General features: G+C 35.4%; 1 protein-coding gene and 1 long non-coding RNA gene across 3 annotated transcripts; both read left to right on the top strand.

Annotated features, from left to right (window-relative positions):
- The first annotated feature begins 1841 nt into the window (after nucleotides 1-1841).
- On the top strand, nucleotides 1842-5532 carry LOC128557154 (uncharacterized). 2 transcript variants are annotated; one of them, XR_008371069.1, is made up of 3 exons: nucleotides 1842-1867; nucleotides 2072-2156; nucleotides 3190-5532. It is a non-coding gene; the product is annotated as an uncharacterized LOC128557154 (long non-coding RNA). The 2 variants fall into 2 exon arrangements; XR_008371068.1 differs by lacking the exon at nucleotides 1842-1867 and having other exon boundaries at nucleotides 1923-2156.
- A 3663-nt stretch (nucleotides 5533-9195) lies between these two features.
- On the top strand, nucleotides 9196-13930 carry LOC128557153 (E3 ubiquitin-protein ligase TRIM33-like). Its single transcript, XM_053544023.1, has 2 exons — nucleotides 9196-9586; nucleotides 12227-13930. The coding sequence occupies exons 1-2, from the start codon at nucleotides 9246-9248 to the stop codon at nucleotides 13173-13175; spliced, it is 1290 nt and encodes a 429-aa protein (XP_053399998.1). The 5' UTR covers nucleotides 9196-9245; the 3' UTR covers nucleotides 13176-13930.
- The last annotated feature ends 10823 nt before the right edge of the window (nucleotides 13931-24753 follow it).

The following is a 24753-nucleotide window of genomic DNA, read 5'->3' as shown; positions in this document are numbered from 1 at the left end:
TACTTTTTCAAACCAAACTTAATTGTCACAACTTTGGCTTTTCTTATGTAATCTAAACTCTGCACATTTAAAACAAAGTACTTCTTTACATTAACTACATTTTATTTTTACCAATAGTTCATGTCTTAATTGTGATGGAAGCCCCTTCATAAAAAAATAGTGATAAATTTAAAAGTTGAACACTACAATTTCATAACCTCATTACTTTTCTTAAGATCTTTATCCTTACAGCTTTGAAGACACCTTATGATTTTATTGTTTTATAAATCAACTTTCTCAGAATCTTCATATATGTCTATACACCCAAAAATGTCCCTTGTAAGTATTCTTTAGATAAAATGGGTTTTTACTTTATTTCCCTCTAAATGGAAGTTACAATGGTTACAAAAGCAGCTTTCAGCTTCACATATTAAGCCAAAGTGATGTCCCCTGTGCACCTTTTTTTGACATTCATCAGTTATCATAGCATTTATATTGTAATATGTTGTGGCAGTTCTATATTCATAGCAGTGTGTAAGTTAAATGCAGGCATTACTTGATAATTTTAAAAGCATTATATAAGAATCCTAGGACAATTTAAATTTTATTTTTTGCATTTTTCTCAAGTTGGCAATTTTCAGGTTTAAAAGGGGAAACATCAATTTTAATTAAAGTTTACCTACATATGTAAATATTCAGTAGCGAGTATTGTGTAGTTGAAAGAATTTTACTTACTATGAACATATTCCATGAATATATATTTTGCTGCCATTTGTCCCCTGTGCATCTTCTTAAAATTAGTAGATGATGATTATAAAGTATGTATGGATTTTACCATTCCATTTTACCATGCATGGCATTTTGTCATTTTTCTACTGTGAATAAGCAGTGCATGTAAACTAAATGATTTCAATGTGTTAATTGTGTTTAAAGCCACTTATTTTTCATTTAAAGCATTACATGCTGCTGAATTTTCATGTTTGTGTTGTGAAAATTTTCAGTTTTGTAGTTATTTTGTGGAATAAACTAATTGTTCAATAGACTTTTGTCTTAAGATGATCACCATTAATCTTGTTTTGAACAGAAAAACTAATAATGAATTATATTACACTGATTTTTAGTATGTGTCCCCTATGCATCTCTTAAATAACTTAATTTTGAGTTGACAATTTTAGAAATTAAAATCACCAGACATTTTTGAAATTTGGAATGTGGTTTATAAACCTGCAAAATGTGAGAACAAAATAGGTTTTATAATAATATGTTAATTATTTTTCATTCAGCAACCAGTTTTCTAGGTAAAATTTTAATTTTATGTCAGATTTGTGCAGAAAGGGTGATTTTAAAAACCAAAGTCCACAAACATTTATTAAATAAGTTTCAAACTATACACAAACACCTATTCATATATGTTGAAAAAAAATTACTGTTATACATATTTCCTTGTCATAAAACACTGCAATATTTATCACCCATCTTACTGGAAATTCTCTGAACTTATGAACTGAAGGCTGTTCAAAATATTATCTGATTGGTATTTCTCAACACTTTCCCGAAGTTGTATATTTCCTTGAAATCTGAATTAGTTGCTATCATAAAAAATAGGTGACCACCAAAAGAAATAGGTTTGAATTTCCAACCCCTATGTCACACTTTTGCTTCATTATTTTGAAAACCACCAATATGTTTCCTCATAGTTTTTTTATATACTATACTATACTTATTTCAGATGAAGATATAAATTTATTCAAAAAAAATAATGGGACAATGAATGCTAAAATTGCCAAGAAGAAGACCAAAACCAGTGACAGCTCATGTTTTTATTTATTTATTTAATTATTTATTTATTTTTATAAAGAAATGCCAATTTACACACCATTTTATACAGGTAGGTGCTTAAAAGTGTTTTGAAAATAGATATGGCATTCAGCACTTATTTTACAAACTAACTGATTTTAGAATTATGTACATTGTACTTTTAAATTGTTTTTAATGTGAAATGTCAGCAATGAAAATTTATAGAGAAATCACAGTTAATTGTGAAAGAAAAATTTATGTATATATAAATGTACATGTTGTGCTTTTTTTTTAGTTACAGTATGATATGGTGAACAAAAAGCCCTCAATGCAGCCAGTTCTGGAGCTTTGGTTAGACTATGAACAGTAGACATCAAAAGGTACAGGATAGTTTAGAGCTGCATTTATTAATTTTTTTATGTAATTACTATTTATCAGTTCAAATGAAACTTGGTACATCAGCATGAAGTGGACAGGCACATATTGTCAGGACTATCAAATTTGATTATTTGTTTCTTCAGTTATTATGTCATTTTCTTTTTCAAATTGTCATATCATAGCTTCCTTCATACCTTTTGCATTAAAACTCTCTTTCTGCAGATTCCATCATATTCAAATGGATCATGGTATACTTCATGGCCAAGCAGCAGAATTATACACATACTATAGTATTTTACATCTGATGACAGTTTTCTAAAGTTATGGTCCTTTTAGAATCTTGAATTAAATGAAACAGTTACAGTTTCTTTTCTTTTGTTCTTTATGTACTCAGCTCCTCCCCCACTTTGTATCCAATGCCCTTGAAACTTGTAATACAGTTTTACCTTAAATGTAAAGACCTTTATCTATTTTAGCCTAAAATCTAAATTTGGAGTGCTATGCCCCTTTTTATATTATAAGAATTATATTTCATCTCCTCCTACAGTTTTCATACTGTGTCACATGCAAAAGTAAGTTGATATGAAATTATCAACATGAAGTAGGCATGCACATATTGCAAGACTTCATTTCAGGTTACTTTTTATTGAGTGATGTCCTTTAAAATATCACAAATACACTTGTACATTGTGTATGCCTACTCACAGTTTCAAACAATTCATAAGAAATTTAGTATACATTATGGACATGAAGTGATCATGTGCCTATATATAGTGTTAGTTGAAAATGGAATGCATGAAGACATACAGATACATATATATCATCTGTTTGAATTCAAAGCTGTATTTCTTAGTCTTTATTACTTGTGTAAGGTACTGTTTTTCCACTTCTTAATGACATTTTCTTGATAATGTCTGTCAGACTGATACTATTATAATTGTAAGATTTTACATTCTAAAATTTTGTGTTTTTATGAACATATAAAACATGTAAAGTTTATACTAGTGTAAAAATAGCTAAATTTTTCCATTTCAGATGATCATCTGAAGGGCCACAATTGTTTAAAGCACTGGTCAACAAAAACTGAACTATTTGATGGATCATACATGTGCAGAATGTACTACCATATTTCCAGAATCAGAGAAATAGAAATATCAAGTATTAGAGAGAAAGAAATGTATGCATCATGTATGAAGAACTGCCTAAGAATAATTTGCAAAATACATTGAAATCTAACAATTGCTAATTGCATAATGCATATGGAAGTTAAGAAAGGTGTACTCTTCTGGAAAATATGTGTCCAGTGCAACATTTCTTTTTCAATTTTTGTGAGCATAATTCTACATAAAAATTGTAACATGGCTACAGGGATAATACAAAAGGTTTAATCTTATTTCCAAACACATTGGGGGAATCAGAGAAGAAATATCAAGAATTAGGGAAAAAGAAATAATTGTCATGAATGAGAAACTTGCTTTTTATTAATTTACAAAATACTTTTTAGCCTCACAACTGTTAATAATATTATGAATATGGAAGTTAAAAGTGTGGACTTTGATTAATCTTCAACTTCTCTGAGCATAGTTCTACATAAAAATTGTAACTTTATAAAATAGTCTTGTAGAAAAAGTGTAAGACTTTCATACTTGTTTTATAGAAAATGTTTCTGGATGTTTCAATGTAAGTTTGCTAGACCCAGACCACTAGCTCCTAAGTCAAGGTTACACTTAGATGTCAAAGGTTAAAAGGGTCTGTTTCTGTCTGGTCAATAACTGCCATACATAAAGGGATTTTGGAATTACTCGGCATAAATGTTCACCATAAAGAGACAACGTGTTATGCGCAAAACCCAAACCCTTGCTCCAAGGTCAAGGTCACACGTAGAGGTCAAAGGTTAATAGAGTCTTTTTGGTGTCTGGTCAATAACTCTGCGATCCATGAAGGGACTTTTAGATAACTTGGCATAAATGTTCACCATAATGAAACAAGGTGTCATGCCTAAGACCAAGACCCCTAGCTGGAAGGTCACACTTAGAGGCCAAAGGTCAGATACAAAAATGACGTTGTCCCGAGCATTTCTTGTTCATGCATGGAGGAATTTTGATGTACAATGGCAAAAATGTTCATCATCATGAGATGGTGTGTCATGAGTAAGAACCAGGCCCCTAATCCTTTGCTGTTACTATAAATAGCTATTACTGTAAAGTTCTATTCTATTAGCCCTTATGCTGAACATGATTTATTCTGTCTTTGCGACCAGTGTAGATCACGATCAGCCTGCACATCCATGCAGGCTGATGATGATCAGCACTGTTCGCCATTCAATCATTATATTTTTGGTAAGCATCCCTTTTAACAGTTAATGGTACTGTCCAAATTGAAAAATGGACAAGTTCATTATAGAAATTCAGCAGGGTAAGGATTAATATTAGCCCTAGGAGAAAATTGGGACTACTTTTCTGTAGTACAACACGCATGTTACATCCAGTTTTTGATGTATTTTGACCTAAGGCTACCTGATAAGTACTTTTGTGTGGACTTAGATTTTTTTCAGATTAACTTCTCTTTGTTGTCACTATAACAAACGATTATTCTTGAAACTTTTTATCCTGTTGTTAGAATTGGATATGTCATTGTTTTGGCTTTCTGTCTATCAAACTTTTAGTTTTGCACAGAAAATGTTTTATTATATCATCTACCTGACGAGCATATATTTAACACCCTGGCACTCTTGTTTTATTTTGTTCATGCCAAGATGCTGTATTGGCATACAGTATGTATGATGAAAATGTCCTTAGGCAGGGGACGTTGCTAACTCTGTTACAAATTCTTGGTGTTGTTTTTTCTGGAGTTGTTGCCCTATTTGATCTTGAACTAATTCATCACACCGTGAACTCGTGAACTTAAGTCGAACAGATCCATCCAACTGAATTGAAACTAGGTATACATCAGAAGCATGAAATGAATATGTACATGTTGCCCTGACTTTTATGATCGATTATTTTGTCTGGAGTTGTGGCCCTTCTTTAACGACGAATGACAACTACATTGTAGTTTCCTTCTCTTCATTTCAAATAAAACTTGTTAAGCATCATAAATATTATGTAGACATGCGCATTTGTTTCTTGTTCAGTTGTTTAACTTCTATATATTTTTCCTTAATAACATTATTGACCCGTCGTTATTATAAATTATTGAATGAAACATTTTTTACCTCCGTGAAGGAATATTGTCAAACTATACCGATAAGGGGAAGAGTTTGCTTCCTTTTGTAGCACAACTGTCTATGCATTATTGTGTCTTGCTCATATATAACACTTTTATTTGTGTGAACATGCATGAATTTGTTATACTGCAAATTAAAACAGTCATCATTGATTACTTTACTTGTCGTCACTTTCCTCCTTTTTATCGTAAATAGTACAGTCATACACAGAAGATGCTATATACTAAACATATTTTCTCAAAATTCAGACCAAAAAATCTATCAGATGCCACCATTACATAACTATATTTCAAAATTTTGCAGGGGGAGAACACCCTGACTCCTACTCATGCTGGGAGCTATGTGTCTCGCTGGTGACACATTCTTTCTAAACTGTTGCCTCGCTGCATCAAATAAAGGTATTTCTGGATCCGGACTAGCGTGGGAAGCCGTTGACAATAATTGTCAGAAGAAATCTTTACCTACATTAAAGATCCAACTTAAATTGTGCTAATTAATGTTAATTGGCATTCATCCGAGTTTCTTATATTGTCAATTTGCAGGTAGAAAAATGGTTAGAAATTGTCAGACTGGATTCCCAGGCTAGATCCGGACCTGCCCTTAAGTATGATAAAGGCCTTTAAGGTCGATGTCGGAAGAGGGATCTAGCAAAGTTTTACAACATTTAAGCTTATCAAAGACGTCGGCAGAGATTATGAAGTTGTTCTGTTGTCAGGCTCAAGATGCAGGCATACTTAAATTCCAAAACGAGGACCGTTTTTGTACAATAAAACTCCATCAAGTTTGTATAAATAGTTCAAATGGTTATGAATTTTGTACAGTAATCATTTCTGCGTACAGACTGAAGTATTACCATTAGTGGATTCATAGCGGAGGATCGGGGGGGGGGGGGGGGGGGGGGGGGGGGGGGGGGGGGGGGCACCGGGACGCTCCCGCCCCTAAAATCGCCGGAGCATAGGTAATTTGTCTTATGTTCTGGGTAAAATAATTGCAAAATATACATTTTTTCTCGCTCGCTACGCTTGGGTACATAATTTGTCTTTTATTCTGACTGAAGAATATGAAATATGCATTTTTTTCTCGCTCGCTACGCTTGCACTAATAATCTTTTGTTCCGGCTGAAAAATATGCATATTTTTTCTCGCTTGCTACGCTCGAAAACTTAATTTGTCTTCTGTTCTGGGTTAAACATAAAAATGCATTTTATCTCTATCTCACAGGTAATTTGTCTTACTTGTTTTTTTTGTTTTGTTTTGTTTTTTTATTGATGGAAAAAATGCATTTTTTCTCGCTCGCTATGCTGGCACATTTAAAATCTGACAGTTTGCATGAGCTCCGAAAAAAACTTTTTATTTTAGTCCTAGGTAAACCCTCCCCATGAAAATCCTAAAAAAAAACGAACGGCTAAGAAATTCCGAGATACTCGCGCAAGAATAAGTCTGACAATTCATAAGACGTGACTATAATTAGCATGTTATTTATGTTGATTTTGTCACAAAACCTGTCCTTTGTCAATAACAAATAAAGTACCCCCAGAACGCCCAAAATGCACCAAATGGATCCATTATTTTCATAGTTTTCCGGGGAATCATGCCCCCGGACCCCCCCTATTTGCTCTAGTCTTCAAATATTTTACGCCCCCTCTTACACCAAATACTGTATCTGCCCCTGAGGTAGTCAATTTTTAAAAAAACGTAATGGATGTAAGAATTTTTTTACAAAGTTTGGAACGATAACGCTTTTATCATATTAAGTAGACCGTTTGAAAAAATGTTGGATAGTTCAATGAATCAGATATTCTAGATTTCATTTCAGGTTGTAGAATATTTTGGAAAAAAAAATTTATTATTCTTCGAATACTTTTTGACTGTACTATTAGAATAGTGTTATTGGATCTATAAAATATGCCGAGAATGATAATCGGGATAAAGAACTCTCCCTTCAGGTAAACGGCGTGAAGAACTATCCTTTATTTTATTTGGCGGGAATCGAGCACGTTTTCACCGTGCAATATTAGTATTTATAGTAACAAAAAAGTAGTCCGTCATGTCAACAAAACACGATGAAAACAATCGTCTGAAGCATTTTAAAGTATATTTTCAATCGTAAATAGTCAGCCTTTTAGAAAAAGTTTGGGTAATTTAAAGGGTGGCAGGAACTAGATACATGTCTTGTCTGTCTATTAATACATTTTAAATGGACTCCGCGTGTATTTTGAAGCAACCCTTGATTTTGAAAAAACATGACCAATTTTGTTATCAAATTCGTCGTCGTACGACTTATGAAAGAGTCGTAGTCGTAGTTTGATTATCTAGTCGTATACTTCGTTCCAAGACGAATCTAATGGTGTATACTTTTTATGACTTTTGTCCAGTAACAAACCCGCCAATCTAATTTATTTAGACCCACTATTTTTCCGATAGAATGAACCTTAATTTAACTGTAACACCGGTCTGGTGGGATACTTTTGTCAAGTTTTCTTTCCACGCCTAGAGTTGTTGGAATATCTAACGATCCTCGGACGTTACGAATTTGTCAGAAAAATGGCACGGTCGGACACGAATTTTAGGACGAATTCTAGATGTGTTATTTGCTGGATCATCGAACGCGAAAGTACAGTTTTCAGAAAATTAGATTAGGGGAGTCGGCCTACATCATGTAGATTACACTTTTTTTATATTTCTGTTAATAGACCATTATATTGTGATTACAAAGAAAGAAATTTTGTCGCTTACTTTGCATAACATTTAAACTTTCCCAACCTCGATCAGGCCCGTATCCAGAAATATTTGCCTTAGAGGGCACCAGTCTAGAACGAACGAGCCACTCGGCGGGCCTGTCCATCAAATTAACTGGATAACATTGGTGAATATTTAAGGGTAATGATTGAGAATTTAGGCACAAGTTATGAGTTATAGAATAGAACAGGAAAATGTATGGTGATTTGGAATACCCTACATTTAATGATTTATGTTCAATATCGACAGCTCAGGCCCTGTTCCAGGACGGACCCAGTTGGCTGAGGAGTGACCTGTAGGCCTAATCAAAGTTGCACCCAGCTATTTTGGCAAAGGAATAATATTTTCTCAAACTTAAAACCCAAAAAAGCACCTTTTTTTTTGAAAAGTTTACGTTGGGAGATGTCTGATCCCCTTAAAACGATAGGAATACCCACCTTTGCCTCAAAATTTAAGACAAGAAATGCACCAGAGGCCACCATGCATGTCATACCTAAATTTAAAATGTTCTAGGGGGAGAACCCCTTTACCCCACTAAAGTGATGGGAGTAACCCCTCCCGTACCGCAAAATTTAGAAAGAAAATGCACCAAGAGCAAACATTTCATACCTATAGGCTATATTTCAATATTCAAGAGGGGGGGGGGGGACCCCCTGACTCGACCCGCCTAAATTGATGGGAGTACCCCCTCTCGTACTTCAAAAGTTAGATAAAACAAATGCACCAGAGGCCACCATTTCATACCTATATTTCAAACTTTTCCAGACAACCCTTAAATGATGGGAGTACCCGTTCCCGTAAGCAAAATTAAAAAAAAAAAAAAAAAAAAACACCGGAGACCAGACACACACACGAACAAGAGCGGAGGGTCCCCTCCCGTACCTTCCCCCGCTCGGCGCTATGCACCTGGACGTGGATGCCTTCGTTGTTAAACTAAATATTTCAAAATATGTAGTTATAGTATAATTATATAGTATAATTTAATGCTAATGTGGGTGATGAAATGAAAAACAAATAAAATGAAATGAAAAAATAAATTTGAATTTCTCTTCCATGGTCATGTGATTTTCATTTTATTCTTCAGATTATGAATGCAAGTTAACGAGGTGATTTACCAAGCATAAAACATGGCTGAGAGAAGTGACCAGTCTTCTATCCAGGATGGTTCCGATGCCGATATTGCCTTTACTTGTACACCGTGTAATGAGCTGGGATCCAGAGAAGAAGCTGTCAAGTACTGTCCGGAATGTGACGAGTACCTTTGTACTACATGTACCAAATACCACCTTAAGATGAAAGCTACACGTGACCACAAACTGGCGGATAGAGAAGAGGGAAAACACGAGTCAAATGCCGCCAAGGCAACAGCGAGAATAAAATGTCAACAGCATCCAGATAGAGATATAGAAATGTATTGTGGGACACACGATATGGTCTACTGTCTGATGTGTATTGCCACAGAACACAGGTACTTTATGCCTCCAGATAGCAAGTATATAGGTGTTATATTCGAGTCACTTTCGTCCGGCCGTTCTCGCGTCCGTAATAATATGAGATACAGGCATGACCGAGGTCACTGGGTCAAAGGTCAAGGTCACCATTGGAGGTTAAATGTTAAATAGCTTTATTTGTTGTCCATAGCTTCTTAACCTTTGGAATGATTTTCATAAATCTAACATCAATTGTTTCAACTTATGAATATGACCTGCAGAGTGCATGACCTAAGTCACTAGATTTAATGTCAAGATCAAGGTCCACTTGGAGGCCAAAGGTGAGATAGTTTTATTTCATGTCCGCACCATATCTTCTGAACCGCTGGAAAGATTGTCACAACACTAGCATCAATCATTAATCAGAGCACATCACCAAAGTCACTAGATCCAGCTTAAGGTTACACTTGAAGGTCAAAGGTCAAATAGCCCTCTTGCATGTCCGCTCCGAAGCTAACGCACCGGAAGGGTTTTCTTAAAACTAGCATCAATTATTTACTACATCAAGACAACAAGCAGATGCGAATGCTAGACTGATGTCACCAGGTCAAAGTCAATGTTACACTTGGAGGTCATCTTAAATAACCATATTTCATGTCTGCTCCAAATCTGAGGATTTTCATAAAACTTGAATCTATTACTTACTAAATCAAGAAGACATGTCTAGTACCAGACTAAAGTTCAGTAAGGATATCCCCCTTCCCTGTATTATAGCGGCGACTGGGGGTATTAATCACCTTCAGTGATACCTCTAGTCGTTTACGTAGGTAAATGAAATCGTCTTTTTCTATGGAAACAATGTTTCATATACACATAATTTTTACCATACTAAAAGGAGCCTCGGTGGCCGAGTGGTTAAGGTCGCTTATGAAATCAATTGCCCCTCACCGATGTAGGTTCGAGCCTCACTCGGGGCATTGAATTCTTCATGTGAGGAAGCCATCCAGCTGGCTTACGGAAGGTTGGTGGTTCTACGCAGGTACCCGCACGTGATGACATAATGCACGGAGGAGCACCTGGGGTCTTCCTCCACCATCAAAACTGTAAAGTTTCCATGTGACCTATAGTTGTGTCGGTGCGATGTTAAACCCAACCGAAACTAAATTTACCATGCTTAAACCTACGTAGGATGAGACCATGCGTAGGTTTGTTTACAACAAAAGCTTTAAAGATGCAGGATATTGTTAAAAGTAATCGGCATTGTTAAATTTCATTTCCAACCTAAAATATTTACCTATAGTCATACAAGAATACATTTAGGTTGGAGAATTGATCTTACACGTGCATGGGTCAGGCATAAAAAGTGTTTTATAAGCATTTTAAAGAAAGAAATAATGAAATATCCGGCAAGTCATTTGAAGTAGTCTGTGGCTGTGGCAAAATTAATGATGCCATTAACTGAATGTTTAAACAGTGTTCATTTGATTACGTCATTACTGGGCCCAAATCGCGTAATATTTTGGACTGACCAGAAAATAATCTGGTGTATGTCGCCATATCGCATACTTTTCAGTAATTTTTGCGCGTGATTACACATGACCATATACAAATAAGGAAAACTATAAGCTAAACTGAATGGCTCTTTTGAAGGATCATGATGCTGAATAGAAAAATATATTGTTAGACCTAAGAAGCCTGAAACATGTGGAAAACTTGTAGTTACTACCTAAGGATTTGATTAGATCTGAACAAATGCTGGGTTTAATGTCACGCAGACACAGTTGTAAGTCACGTGGTGACTTTCCAGCTTTTCAAGATGGAAAGACCCTATAGAAGCTCCTCTGGGCATCATTGCAACACGATCACCTGGATAGAACCACCAACCTTCTGTAAGCCACCTAGATTGTTTCCTCTCCCCCTACCCACGATCAAATGTCCTTAAACTGAACTGCGCTTTCTAACATATATTTGTATGCTCAACAATAGCTGACCAATTAATCGTTACTTTATATCTTGATTAAGAATGCATTTTCTTAGATTGATAACCTATATCAAATCTTAACATTTAAGAAAATGTATTGGAACCTTTTTTTGGTCATATGATATTGGCATCTGTTGTCCATATTTCTGACAGTTATAGTTTGTTTACTTCGTAAGGTCGAAACGTATTAAATTTTGCGTAATTTCTATCAGTCATGAATTATATTCAAGTACTAAATACGTTGCAAGTAACGCAAGGTTTTCCCATCGAGTCTGAGTTACTACAGCTCTCTTTAGAACGAAAGCCAGAGCAACATACCTGAAAATGTGATTTCAACAGCAGAAAGTTGCACTATCTTCGTCTCATTTCATTTATAGGTTCTTTTAGGGGCCTTCGTGGCCGAGTGGTTATGGTCGATGACTTCAAATCACCTGCCCCTCATCGACGTGGGTTCGAGTCTCTCTCGGGGCTTTGAATTCTTCATGTGAGGAAGCCATCCAGCTGGCTTACGGAAGGTCGGTGGTTCTACCTAGGTTCCCGCTCGTGATGAAATAATGCATATAATGGGGTCTTCCTCCACCATAAGAGCTGGGAAGTCGCCATATGACCTATAATTGTGTCGGTGCGACGTAAACTTAACAAAATAAATAAATAGATAAATTATTTTATATTATGATTTTGTTTTATTTTGATACAGGGCATGTAGTGATGTGACCAATTTAACAGATGCTGCTGGCTTGAAATTTCAGCAAAATGAAATAATGCGTATGCAAGAAGAATCCAAGTCTATCAAGGAGCTTCTGGAAGACACAGAGAAAAAGAAACAAGAGAATGTCACTTTAGTTGAAGAAAAAAGAAATAAAATTCAAATCAGAATACAAGAAATAGAAGAGAGTATGATAAAACACATCAAAAGTCTTTCAAAACAAGCAAGTGGTAACCTTAACGACTCTTATTCTAAGATCAGAGCCGAGCTAGATTCAGATATCGCCATGGTAAATAACAGGATATCAGAGGTGGAGAAAGTAAAAGAACAACTCCAGTCAACAACAGAAGAAAATCCGGAATATTTGTTTGTTCAAATCAAAATATGCCAGCAGATAATCAATGATGCTAAAAACGTGCATGCAAAACTTAAATTGGGCGGTCAAACATCTATTGATTTTGCAGAAAATACAAAAGTCTCTGGACATTTTCAAGAAGTCGAGTCTTTTGGGAGAATAAATGAAGCTTGCAAAAATTTGAAGAGGGGAATAATGCGACAGAAAGAGATAAAAGTAAGACTACAGAATGACGAGAAAACGTGTCGAATAATTGATATGTGTCAGACTGATAGCGGGGAATGTATATTGGCTGACCGATACAATCGCAAGCTAAAACTTATGGACATAGATCAGAATATAACGGAGTTTTTCGATCTAGGAGTACCACTGACTGGAATTTGGAAAACAGGAAACAAAGCATTAGCAGTGAAGCTGGACAGCAACAGAATAGAATTGTTGTCATTAAGTACCCGTATTTCTAGAGTAAGAAGTATTTTTTTGAAGAGGGGAGGGGGGTACATTGGTATTGCTTGTGCAGATGAAAAGTTTTATGTTTCGGCCGGAGAAGAGATTGTTTTGTACGACACTAAAGGAAACTTATAAGATCTATTGCTGGAAAAGATACGACCGGTCAAACAATGTTCAAATCCGCACCACGACAGATGACCGTTTATAAAAAGTCGGTATATTTAGCTGATTATAGCGACGGAATTGTTTGCTTAGCGAGCGACGGAACGAAGAAAACAGAATTCCGAGATCGTAACCTCACTAAAACAGTTGGTGTATGTATATCATGCGATGGTACAGTGTACGCTGTTGACGAACTTTCAAAACAGATTGTCATGTTTAGTCAGGATGGGAAATGTCTCGGGGAATTGGTCCCGGAAGTTCCCCATGGAAAAGTTCCAGAGTCATTGTGCTATGATAGTAAAAATAATTGTTTATTACTTGGATATACATTATCTGATACAGTCACTGTACTTTACCTTAATCACTGAGAATTTGAACGTGACTTTTGACTCGTACATTTGAGACATGAATGTTTTATAAGGAAAACACTCATTGTTGTGAAGTAGCCTTTTAACGTTTTTGAACCGCTTCGAGTCCGCTCCACTGCTGCAAATGTGCGATACCCTGTTCATTAGACAACAACACTCATTACACTTTTCACGACCCAAACTCTGTATATATACGGCTAATCACGTATATGAGTTTGGGGAAGTCACGAATAAGTAGTTCTGGCCTAAGTAACAAAATTATTCTGATTGGCTAATATGGGAATGCATGTCAATCGTCGTTTAACGTGTACGCTAGCAACATAGATGTGCAATGTGAATTGAATAAATAATACAAATGTGTACCTCTGTATTATTTCAAATTCAAAATCATTCCTAACATGACTTTCATTCATCATTTCGAGTTTTATCATATAACTGCGAATATTTTACATTCTGTTTTGTTTATTTAGATTTCGCCTAACATGTGCACACGGCCGTGTCGTCTAGGCCCGAATTTCACTATGAAGTTCATCCAAGTTTTTTTTTCTGTAACGTTGACGAAAGCATAAAATATGCCGATCCGAGATACTGAGACATGTGACTGGTGCAGAAGATAAATTACAACTTGTTCAATATGCATAGTACCCATTTACTAAACAGCGCCATTATTGTTTCAAAATTTAGAGGATTTTACTCGTTCTTATCATAAAAACAACAGAATCAACAGGCTGAATATATTACATGATGAAGAGCTAATTACATGCAATACATCTGCTCGACACTTCCCTGACATTTCTCAAAATATTATTTTTATGCTTATATCTTACAGTGGTATCAATGCAAATTTGTGGATGTTCAATTTTACTGTCCCCTGAAACAGAAATAATTTGATGAAACACCTATTTCTATACAATGGCATATTCAACGGCGTTGTACATAATGATGATGATGATGATAATGATTATATTAATGATAATAATAATAATAACTTTAATTAAACAAACAGTCATAATGGCGTCCTGCCCCTTGAGGCCATTTTACCGTCATTTATTGTCGAATGCCAGTGCTTAAAGCCTTACATGGTATGCCGAGACGGGCTGCATATAAAGGTTTAAATCACCTGACGTCCATACGTACACTGTTGACGAGTCGATATAAGTCACATCAAATGCTTTAGATTTCTTTTGTGAAACAGGGAGGTACTGATTTTGTAACTGGTAATTTCATAACAACAAGTCCATCAAAACTCGTAATATTGTCAAAATTTAGACAAAGCTCGCCTGCCGCTAAAAGAACTAAATATAAATTAAGATTCGGTGTAAATAATATTTCAATTATACTGCCAGTTAGTAAGTTCATACTCTCAAAGACAATTCAGTGGAATATTTGGCCAGTTTTGACCAATAAATGGATAAGTTTTCTCGAAAATTGTCATTGTTATTGTTTAGTTGGGTAGAGTATAATGTCTAACTATAGAACCTGCCTATTTTGTAGTGTCTAGATTATGAAGTCTGGGCTTATCTATTTGAAGTCTGTAACAGCATGACTTGTATTTGAAGGGATCATTTAACTGTTTTATATATTACTGAATAGAATATGGATCAGTTTTCTAGCAATCAAGATCAGTGTTGAATGTAAAATGCACTACACCCAAATAGAAAATACCCAGCTTAGATTAGTATATATGACCCTTCGATATTGCTACTCATCATGCCAAGAAAGAATCACATTTGCTTGATCACGAAATATTTTTTCAAATAAAAATATGAAATGTTTATAACTATGTATTTTTTGGTAAAAATTGACAGATATATATTTTTTTGGACTATATACAGACAACTGCATGCATTTCAAATCGTTTTAAATTAGTGCAGATTAATAAATGAGCCGCACAATGAGAAAAGCAACATAGTACGTTTGCGACTAGCATTGATCAAGACCAGCCTGCGCATCCGCGCAGTCTGGTGAGGATCCATGCTGCTCGCTAACAGTTTCTCTTCAATTTGCAATAGGCTTTGAAAGCAAACAGTATGGATCCTGACCAGACTGCGCGGATGCGCAGGCTAGTCTAGATTAATGCTGTTGGCAAACGAACTATGTTGGTTTTCTCATGGCGCGGCTAATTTTATATTCTTACAAATTAGCTTCTGTCCCTATAACCGTTATTTTAACAAATTACTATAGTCAACAGTTTTTTACGATGTTTTACGAATTCTCCGATGATAATAATTATGAACTGTGCGGATAATTGTAACCTATTAGCAGATAAATCGTACAAAATAGACAAAATTACTTTGCTTCGGATATCGTTTCAGCCATCTATGAGAAAATAAGGAGCGGTTGGAGGAGAGTTTTATTTTTGAACCCCTTCAGTAACACTTAATATTTCAATTCAACAAGGTTAAAAATAGTGTAAAGACTAAGGTCATTGACATTCAGCTATTAAAAAAAACTAGTAACGGCACTGTGGAAATAAGGCGACGATATCTTGTTATAAACCTTTAGTCTGCTGGCGGTAAGTGAGTCTGCCTTTGCGACCAGTGTAGACCCTCCAAGATAAGCCTGCACATCCATGCAGGTGGATCATGGTCTGCGCTGTTCTCTGTTCTGTAAATTTTCAGTGAACTCCCCTTTAATAAAAGATATTGCCCAAACTGAATGATGGACCAGACCATTTTAGAAGGGTTAAACGATTCATGATACATAAATTGTTGTGTTTAATGAAATGTTTATCATATAGCCTTTGATAACCGCATAACATTGCTTGTGCAACGTGATGCGATTAACGACAATTAGGTCAAGTACGTATACATGAATTTCATCCGGTAACTTAAACGGATTGTTTGGCTTGAATGATCACTTGTAAAATTTAAAACATATTCATATTTTCCAATGTATAGATTTACCAATGCGTGTTTGGAATCTGCTTAATAAGGTAATAACATTTAAACTTTCGATTTCTGTTAGATTGTTGATCAGGTGAAAACAAAAGTTAACTATACAGTGATATTAATGTTTAATGTTTTGAAACATGGAATATCATACATAACTTTTATGAAATAAGACCGCATAATGAATATAATTATCCATGCTGTTATTAGTTAAACTGTTGCTTGGCATAATTTAGTGAGGCCATTTTAATATCTGAATGTTTTTTTGTTTTGTTTTTTATTTGCACCAGGAGAAGAGAATTTGGAAATAATAATCAACGTTTAAAACTTGTTATCACTGTATTGAAATATGGGTAATGGCGACGTGTTTGAGACGGCATATTAATTTCTGTTTCTTTTAAGGTAGTTCTGCACGTTTGATAAACCGGAAGTGATGGCGTAACGTCATTTATCCGGGAAACGTAGAATAAAGCCTGAATTTGGCGTACGGAAATGAAAATCATTTTACGAATTAATCGCAACCTATGAGTAAATTTATTACAGTGGCACTGTAACTATATTTCTAAAGTCAAAATATGATACTAAAACGTATGACAAATTAAATAATAAAAAATTATGTCTTAAAATTAGCGTGAAATATCCGGTTCACTTTAATCATGGTCAAATATTTCAAAAATAAGCACACGGACCTATACATTTTATTTCATCAAATTATAGGCCATGTCTTTATTTACAACTGTTAGAAGTTTCATCAGAATCTACATTGTAGAAAAATTTCTTTTCGCGGAAATGTTATGAAAGTTACGGTTTTCACATTGACTTCCATTTTGAAAACTTGCGTAAGGTCCATATTTTTCAAATCAGTCTTGCAAAAAATTAAGCACACGACCCTATCTTTTCTTTATTAGCTGAATTTTGTAGGTATATTCTGAAGTTTTGAAAAATCAGTGTTTAATCAAATTCTGCATTGTAGAAAAAATTTCGATCCAAACGTGCAGAACTACCTTAACTGAACTGATGCTGAATATGCTATAACTAAACCGATAAAAACCGTGCTTGTCTGAACGTAAAGCAATTAATACGTACAAATAAAGGGTCTTCAAAACAAGTGGGCAAAAGTAAACTTTAACTCTGTTACCTTTTCTTACTTTTTGTTCTTAAAACTACTTATGGTAGCATGGAATAAAAGCATTGGCCAAAAATACTGCCTTGGGTACTTAAACCAAATATCTTGTACCGCGATACAAAATTTATAAAAAAAAAGATTATTGCTGTCTCGCATTGTTCTCGTATAAACAGATGAAACTTAATCGTATGTCAGACACAAGATACATCAAAATCAATCTATCTATGAAGGTAAGAAAAAGGTTACATCATCATATGAGCCGCGCCATGAGAAAACCAACATAGTGCGTATGCATCCGCGCAGTCTGGTCAGGATCCATGCTGTTCGCTTACAAAGCCTATTGCAATATGAAAAACCGTAAGCTGACAGCATGGACCCTGACCAGATTGCGCGGATGCGCAGGCTGGACTGGATCCATGCTGGTCACAAATGCACTCCGTTGGTTTTCTCATGTTGCGGCTCAAATATTATCACTTTTCGTAAGCCGATCCACTTCCAGAAAGTTCTGCAAGTAAGCAGGCTTCTCTAATATTACAAGCCCAAACCAAATGCTTTCAAACCTCACACATGGAATTGCTTGTCAAAATAATGGCCCCTTTTATCTCCCCCATCCCCCTTCCGAAGAGGGGTATATTGTTTTTCAGATGTCTGTCGATCGGTCGGTCGGTCGATATAATGCGTTTCCGAATGGTAACTCAAGAACGCTTGGGTCTAGGATCCAGAAAGTTGGTAGGAAGATCGGTTATAACCAGCAGATGACCTCTGTTAGTTTTGAGATCAGTAGGTCAAAGGTCAAGGTCACAGAGGCCCGGAAACAGTTAAACGTTTTCCGGACGATAACTCAAGAACACTTAAGCCTAGGTTCCGAAAGCTGATAGGAAGGGTAGTCATGACAGCAAATGATCTCTACTGATATTGAGGTCAGTAGGTCTAAGGTCAAGGTCACAGTGACCCAGAACATCAAAACTGTTTCCGGATGATAACTTGAGAACGCTTGGGTCTAGGATCACGAAACTTTACAGATAGGTTGATTATGATCAGCAGCTTACCTCTATTGACTTTGAAGTCCGTGGGTCAAAGGTCAAGGTCATAGTGAACCGGAACAGTTTATCAGTTTCCGGATGATAATTCAAGAACGCATAAGTCTAGGATCCCGAAACCTAACAGGGAAGTTGATCATGACCAGCAGAAGACCTCTATTGATTTTGAGGTCAATAGTTTAAAGTTCAAGGTCACATTGATTCAGAACAGTAGAACTTCTGCGTACAGTGACCAGATACTTTCTGGTCCTTGTGCAATTACTGAATTCATCAAGTGGAAGGATGGGGGAGGGAGGACTTCGTGTTCTACGAGCTCTTGTTGACCTAGCATTTTTCTCAAAAACTACTTAGACAAATACTTGCAAAATATTTCTTCCGCATCGTTGGATAATCTCATAGGACAGGTTATAAAAGAGACCAAACAAGTTTGTTAAAAAAAACGAAACATTTATTGAACAGTCCAAGCGAAGTTGCACATCCATCAAGCAAGAACCCAGAAGTACTAGCACAGGAGTTCAACGATACATAAAATAAAAACAATCAGAACTAATATTGCATCCTAGGATCAGAGCGAATCAGTAACTCCAGAAGACGGGCGCATAGAACTATGTGATGCTGCGCGTTTGGCTAATTTCAGTCCAGCAAAAGAGGAGGAGGTGAAAAAAGCTTGTTCCACAGTCAGCTAATAAGTCATATGAATTAGACCCTCTTCCTACATGGTTCTTGAAATCGTGTATAAACGAACTTCTCCCAATATTGACGAAAATTTTTACATCTCTCTACAAAGTGCAATAATGCCAAAGTCATTTAAAACATCACAAATAAGACCATTGTTAAAAAGCCAAGTCTTGACCAAAACACAGTCATTAATTACAGACCTGTTTACAATCTGCCATATCTCTCAAAAATCCTCGAAAAAGTGGTAAACGAAAGAACTGAGGAACATTTGACAAACAGTCAATTACACGAAATAAACCAGTCGGCATACAGAAAATTTCATTTAACTGAAACCGCTTTGTTTAAAGTTCAGAACGACATTCTCGAATCCCTAGACAAAGGAGACGTCACAGTACTTGTGATGTTGGACTAGTCGGCTGCATTCGACACCATTGACCATAACACCTTTCTTCATAGACTCGAATATAACTTTGAATTCGCCGATAAACCTCTTCAATGGGTGGCATCGTATCTAACAGACCGCTACAAAAAAGTATGCATTGATGGCAAACTCCCTGAATCAGTTCCTATGAAATTCAGTGCTCCTCAATGATCTGTTCTAGGCCCTGAATTCTACACGATGTACACAAAGCCAGTAGGGTCCATCTGTAGAAACCACGGTCTAAACCACCATTTTTATGCAGATGAATCACAACTCTTTTTATCGTTTAAATCAGTTGACCAAGTATCAAAGGCAGCCACAATCACGCGAGCTGAACATAGATGAATTCTGTCATGTTAAAATTGAACGCAGACAAAACTGAAGTAATTCTTTTTTCGAGTCAAAAACACTCCAAACATGTTGTAAATCTAGAACTGAAAGTTGGCGATTCGAGCATAAGTCCATCAAAAACTGTTCGAAACCTTGGTGCTACGCTTGATTCGAACATACACATGGACGATCATGTTAATTCTGTGACTCGAACATGCTATGGCCAAATACGACAGATTGGTCAAATTCACATTCGACCATATTTAACAACCGATTCCGCCAAAACCCTTATAAACTCGCTTGTGATCTCACGGTTAGATTATTGCAATGCTCTTTTGTATGGCGTGCCAAAATCAACAACGAGCAAACTGCAAAATATTCAAAACGCAGTTGTTCGTCTTATTACGAAAACAACCCGTTTTGAACATATAACACCAATCCTTAAAGATCTTCATTGGCTTCAAATACAAGATAGAATCAAATACAAAATTCTCATTCAAACATTCAAGGCCTTGCATGGACAGCCACCGGTGTATATGAGAGACTTACTGGAGGTTTACGTGCCAGCTAGAAATCTGATATCAGCAAGTGCAGCAACAACCCTTGTACCACAAAAAAGTCGACAGGTTTCCTACGGTGATAGAAGTTTCAGAGTTGCCGCCGCAAAACTATGGAATTCTCTCCCTGACAATTTCAGAAAATATTCATCACTAAATTAATTCAAAAGAGCTCTCAAAACACACCTTTTCAAAATTTTCTACAACACATAGATACTAACTGTGACTGTTTCTACCCATAATAAATAGTTACGCTATTGTTATTTTTGTGATACAGAACTGCGGCAAGTCATTCGTCGCTGACGAAGATCTCTTTACTGTGCAATTCATCATGTAATTAACTAAATAAGACTTGAGTTTCACTTGAAGTTGTTCTTATAATTGCAAATGCAAACCGTTCAATGTACTATTGGTTCAAAACTTTGGAATGAACTGCCGTTAGAACTACGCAAAAGTAAATCACTTGACACATTAAAAAAATCTTTAGACACAGAAATTTCACGGCATTGTTTTAAATCTTCAGATAGCTGTTTATCATGCGAAAACAGCAGGTGATAGTTCTTAAATTCTTGTAAATGTTTTACATTTCAACATTTATATTTCCAAGGTTTGTTTAATAAACGCTCTTGTTGGTAAGGCTCTATAGGTAGGATGGTGTGTGGTATTTCTTTCTAACACAATATATGATGGCATCATTAACCGGTGGTGTGTGTGTGGGGGGGGGGGGGGGGGGGGGGGGGTGAACCTTTATATGCAGCTCGTCTGGGCGTACTAGATACTTTAAGCATTGGTATTGGCAATAGGGGTAAAACGAACTCAAGGGGAGGGGTGCGGTCATGACTGTTTGTTACAATATGGCTGTAGTTATTTTCATTGTTATTATTAATATTGTTATGATGACTATTATTATCATTATGTACAACGCCATTGAATATATCATTTATAAAAATAGACGTTTAATCAAATTATTCGGTTTCAGTTTCAGTTTCAGTTTTAAAATTGCATATGTCATGTTTTGGTATTTTCCTACATATCTGGGATATGTCACATGTTTAATTGTAAAGCGCTCTTGAACGTATATTTCATATGAAAAGGGCGCTCAACAAATCCGGTAAAATAATAATAACAATAAAACTGTAATCTCTAGTTGTAATTTATTCAAAGTATGCATCTTTTTATTTTAGAAATTTGGTTAAAGTTTCGCATGTTATCAGGTTTCGCAAACTACGAGGCCAAATGCTTTCAGACCTCAAGCATTTCATCGAGACGTAATATGATGGCTTTGTAGGTAGTTCCTTGGATAATGAACACATTTTCTGGATAAAATACAAACATATATGTGCAATCAATACTTCATACCAGCTATGAAAATCGCCTCAAAATTAGTAATTCTATATTTATGCACTTCTGATTCACCTATTCTGTAAAATAGGACTAGTTTTACATCATTTTTCTAAATTATAATAAAGTAAACCAACTTAGAGGCCTGCAATAGGGATAAGAAGATGATCTTTTTAAATTTTGGGTCTTTCCCGTAAATGGTCAAAATCTTGTTTTTCATTGGACAATCATTGTGCCTGACCTGTGAAAATAATACAGACTAACTGATATATTTTCAATTGATGAGAATCCAAAGTGGAGCCATAATAGCAACTTTTCGTATTTTTATGGTCCCAGTGGATGAAACTGACCATGGGAAATGCCCAATCAGAATCCTTTTTTGATAATAAAATCAAAACTGCTCTTCTTTTAAAAATTTGTGAATTGGTCTGGTTTATGCAATGGGAGAATGCACTTTTGGCAATAAATAATGACATCACTAAAGACATTTTAATAATTCACTAGGGTGAGTAGGATGAACCTGGCAGAATATTGGGAACAGAAAATCTGAGGCTAGCAAAGTTTGTTATCTATCCAGTCCCGAGGGTTAAGAAAACACTTTGTTTTTGCACATGCAGACAGGTATAATAATTTTTCTTGCCTACTGTTGATATGATTGCACATTTTCAAAGATATCATAAAATTACATATACAGGTTATGACATTATTATATAACATCCCTATTTGCATATGTGGCTTGTCTTTTCTCTAATTGTCTTTTCTTTAGGGGAAAGAGAATGTCTAGTAGGGGAAAAAAACCTACTAAATATGCCAATGTCTTTTTTACAGTACTCATGTGTTTCTTTTACAGAGCATTTGCTTCTCTAAACATTGTTACAACATTTACCTCTTATACAGTATACAAGAAGACGTATAACATTCAATTAAAATTCAAGGAAAATCAATCTAAATTTAAATAAATTAAGTATCTATATGTGCATCAATGGCAAAAATAAATGCACTTTCCAAAAAAAAAATTTTTTTAAAAATGACATTTAAATAAAACAACAAAAGCAGGCTAACTGGCAAAGCAAAGCAACAATGCCACACTATTTACAATGGACAGCAACTTTAATACAAATCAACTTCAGTACAGGTATACTCCATTTGCAATGAATCTATGGAAATTTTCCTTACTGCCTTAATGTAAAATGCATTAATTACAGATGATATCGATTAAATTTCCTTAGGACTACAACTAGGTTTTCGTTTTGTACAAAGAGCCAACATAATTTCTAGTTAGTTCAGATAAATAAATTTCAATCATGAACTGGAAGGAAGTACACCTAGCTGTAAACGTTGGTTTTGCTTTTATGCTGACTACTGTAAAATCAGAAATATTTGTGAGGGACTACTTTTCAATTACTCAGAATTTTTTTATTATTTCACAAACATTATTCCTCCTGAAAATTTCGGACTAATTACTTTTAAGGTAGTTCTGCACGTCTGATTAACCGGAAGTGATGGCGTAACGTCATTTATCCGGAAAACTTAGAATAATGCCTGGATTCGGCGTATGGCAAAGAAAATCATTTTATGAATTAATGGGAACAGGTTGATTAATTTATTACAACGGCAACGTTACTATCTTTCTAAAGCTAAAATGTGATATTAAAACATCTAATATGTTAAATAATTCCAAAAAAAGTCTTACCGGTAATATCAGCTCTAAATGCGCCGATCTCTTTAAACATTGGCAAATATCTCGAAAACAAACACACTGACCTATACATTTTATTTCACCATATTATAGGTCATATGTTTGTTTAGGACTGTGAGAAGTTTCATTAAAATCTAAATTGCAGAAAAAATTCTATTTGTGAAAATGTTATCAAAATTTTGATTTTCCCATAGACTTCCATTATGAAAACTTGTGTTGGAAAAAAAAAATTCAAATCAGTCTAGCAAACAAGAGGACCATGATGGTCCTGAATCGCTCACCTCTTCCCACATGATCCAGTTTTGAGTATGACGTCGTTTTTTTCTATTATTTGACATAGTGACCTAGCTTTTGAGCTCATGTGACCCAGTTTTGAACTTGGCCTAGATATTATCAAGATAAAAATTCTGACCAATTTTCATGAAGATCCATTGAAAAATATGGTCTCTAGAGAGGTCACAAGGTTTTTCTATTATTTGACCTATTGACCTAGTTTTTTAAGGCATGTGACCCAGTCTCAAACTTGACCTAGATATCATCAAGGTGAACATTCTGACCAATTTTTATGAAGATCCATTCAAGGTTGTGGCCTCTAGAGAGGTCACAAGGTTTTTCTATTTCAAGACCTACTGACCCAGTTTTTGATCGCAGTTGACCCAGTTTCAAACTTGACCTAGATATCATCAAGATAAACATTCAGACCAACTTTCATACAGATCCCATGAAAAATATGGCCTCTAGAGAGGTCACATTTTTTCATTATTTGACCTACTGACCTACTTTTTGATGGCACGTGACCCACTTTCGAACTTGATCTAGATATCATCAAGATGAACATTCTGACCAATTTTTATGGAGATCCATTCACAAGTATGGCCTCTAGAGAGGTCACAAGGTTTTTCTATTTTTAGACCTACTGACCTAGTTTTTGACCGCACATGACCCTGCTTCGAACTTGACCTAGATATCATCAAGATGAACATTCAGACCAACTTTCATGAAGATTCATTGAAAAATATGGCCTTTAGAGAGGTCACAAGGTTTTTCTATTATTTGACATACTGACCTAGTTTTTGAAGGCACGTGAACCACTTTCAAAC

Source organism: Mercenaria mercenaria, chromosome 5, assembly GCF_021730395.1.
Source record: "Mercenaria mercenaria strain notata chromosome 5, MADL_Memer_1, whole genome shotgun sequence".
Taxonomy (NCBI): Eukaryota; Metazoa; Mollusca; class Bivalvia; order Venerida; family Veneridae; genus Mercenaria; species Mercenaria mercenaria.
This window is presented reverse-complemented; position numbering and strand designations above follow the sequence as displayed.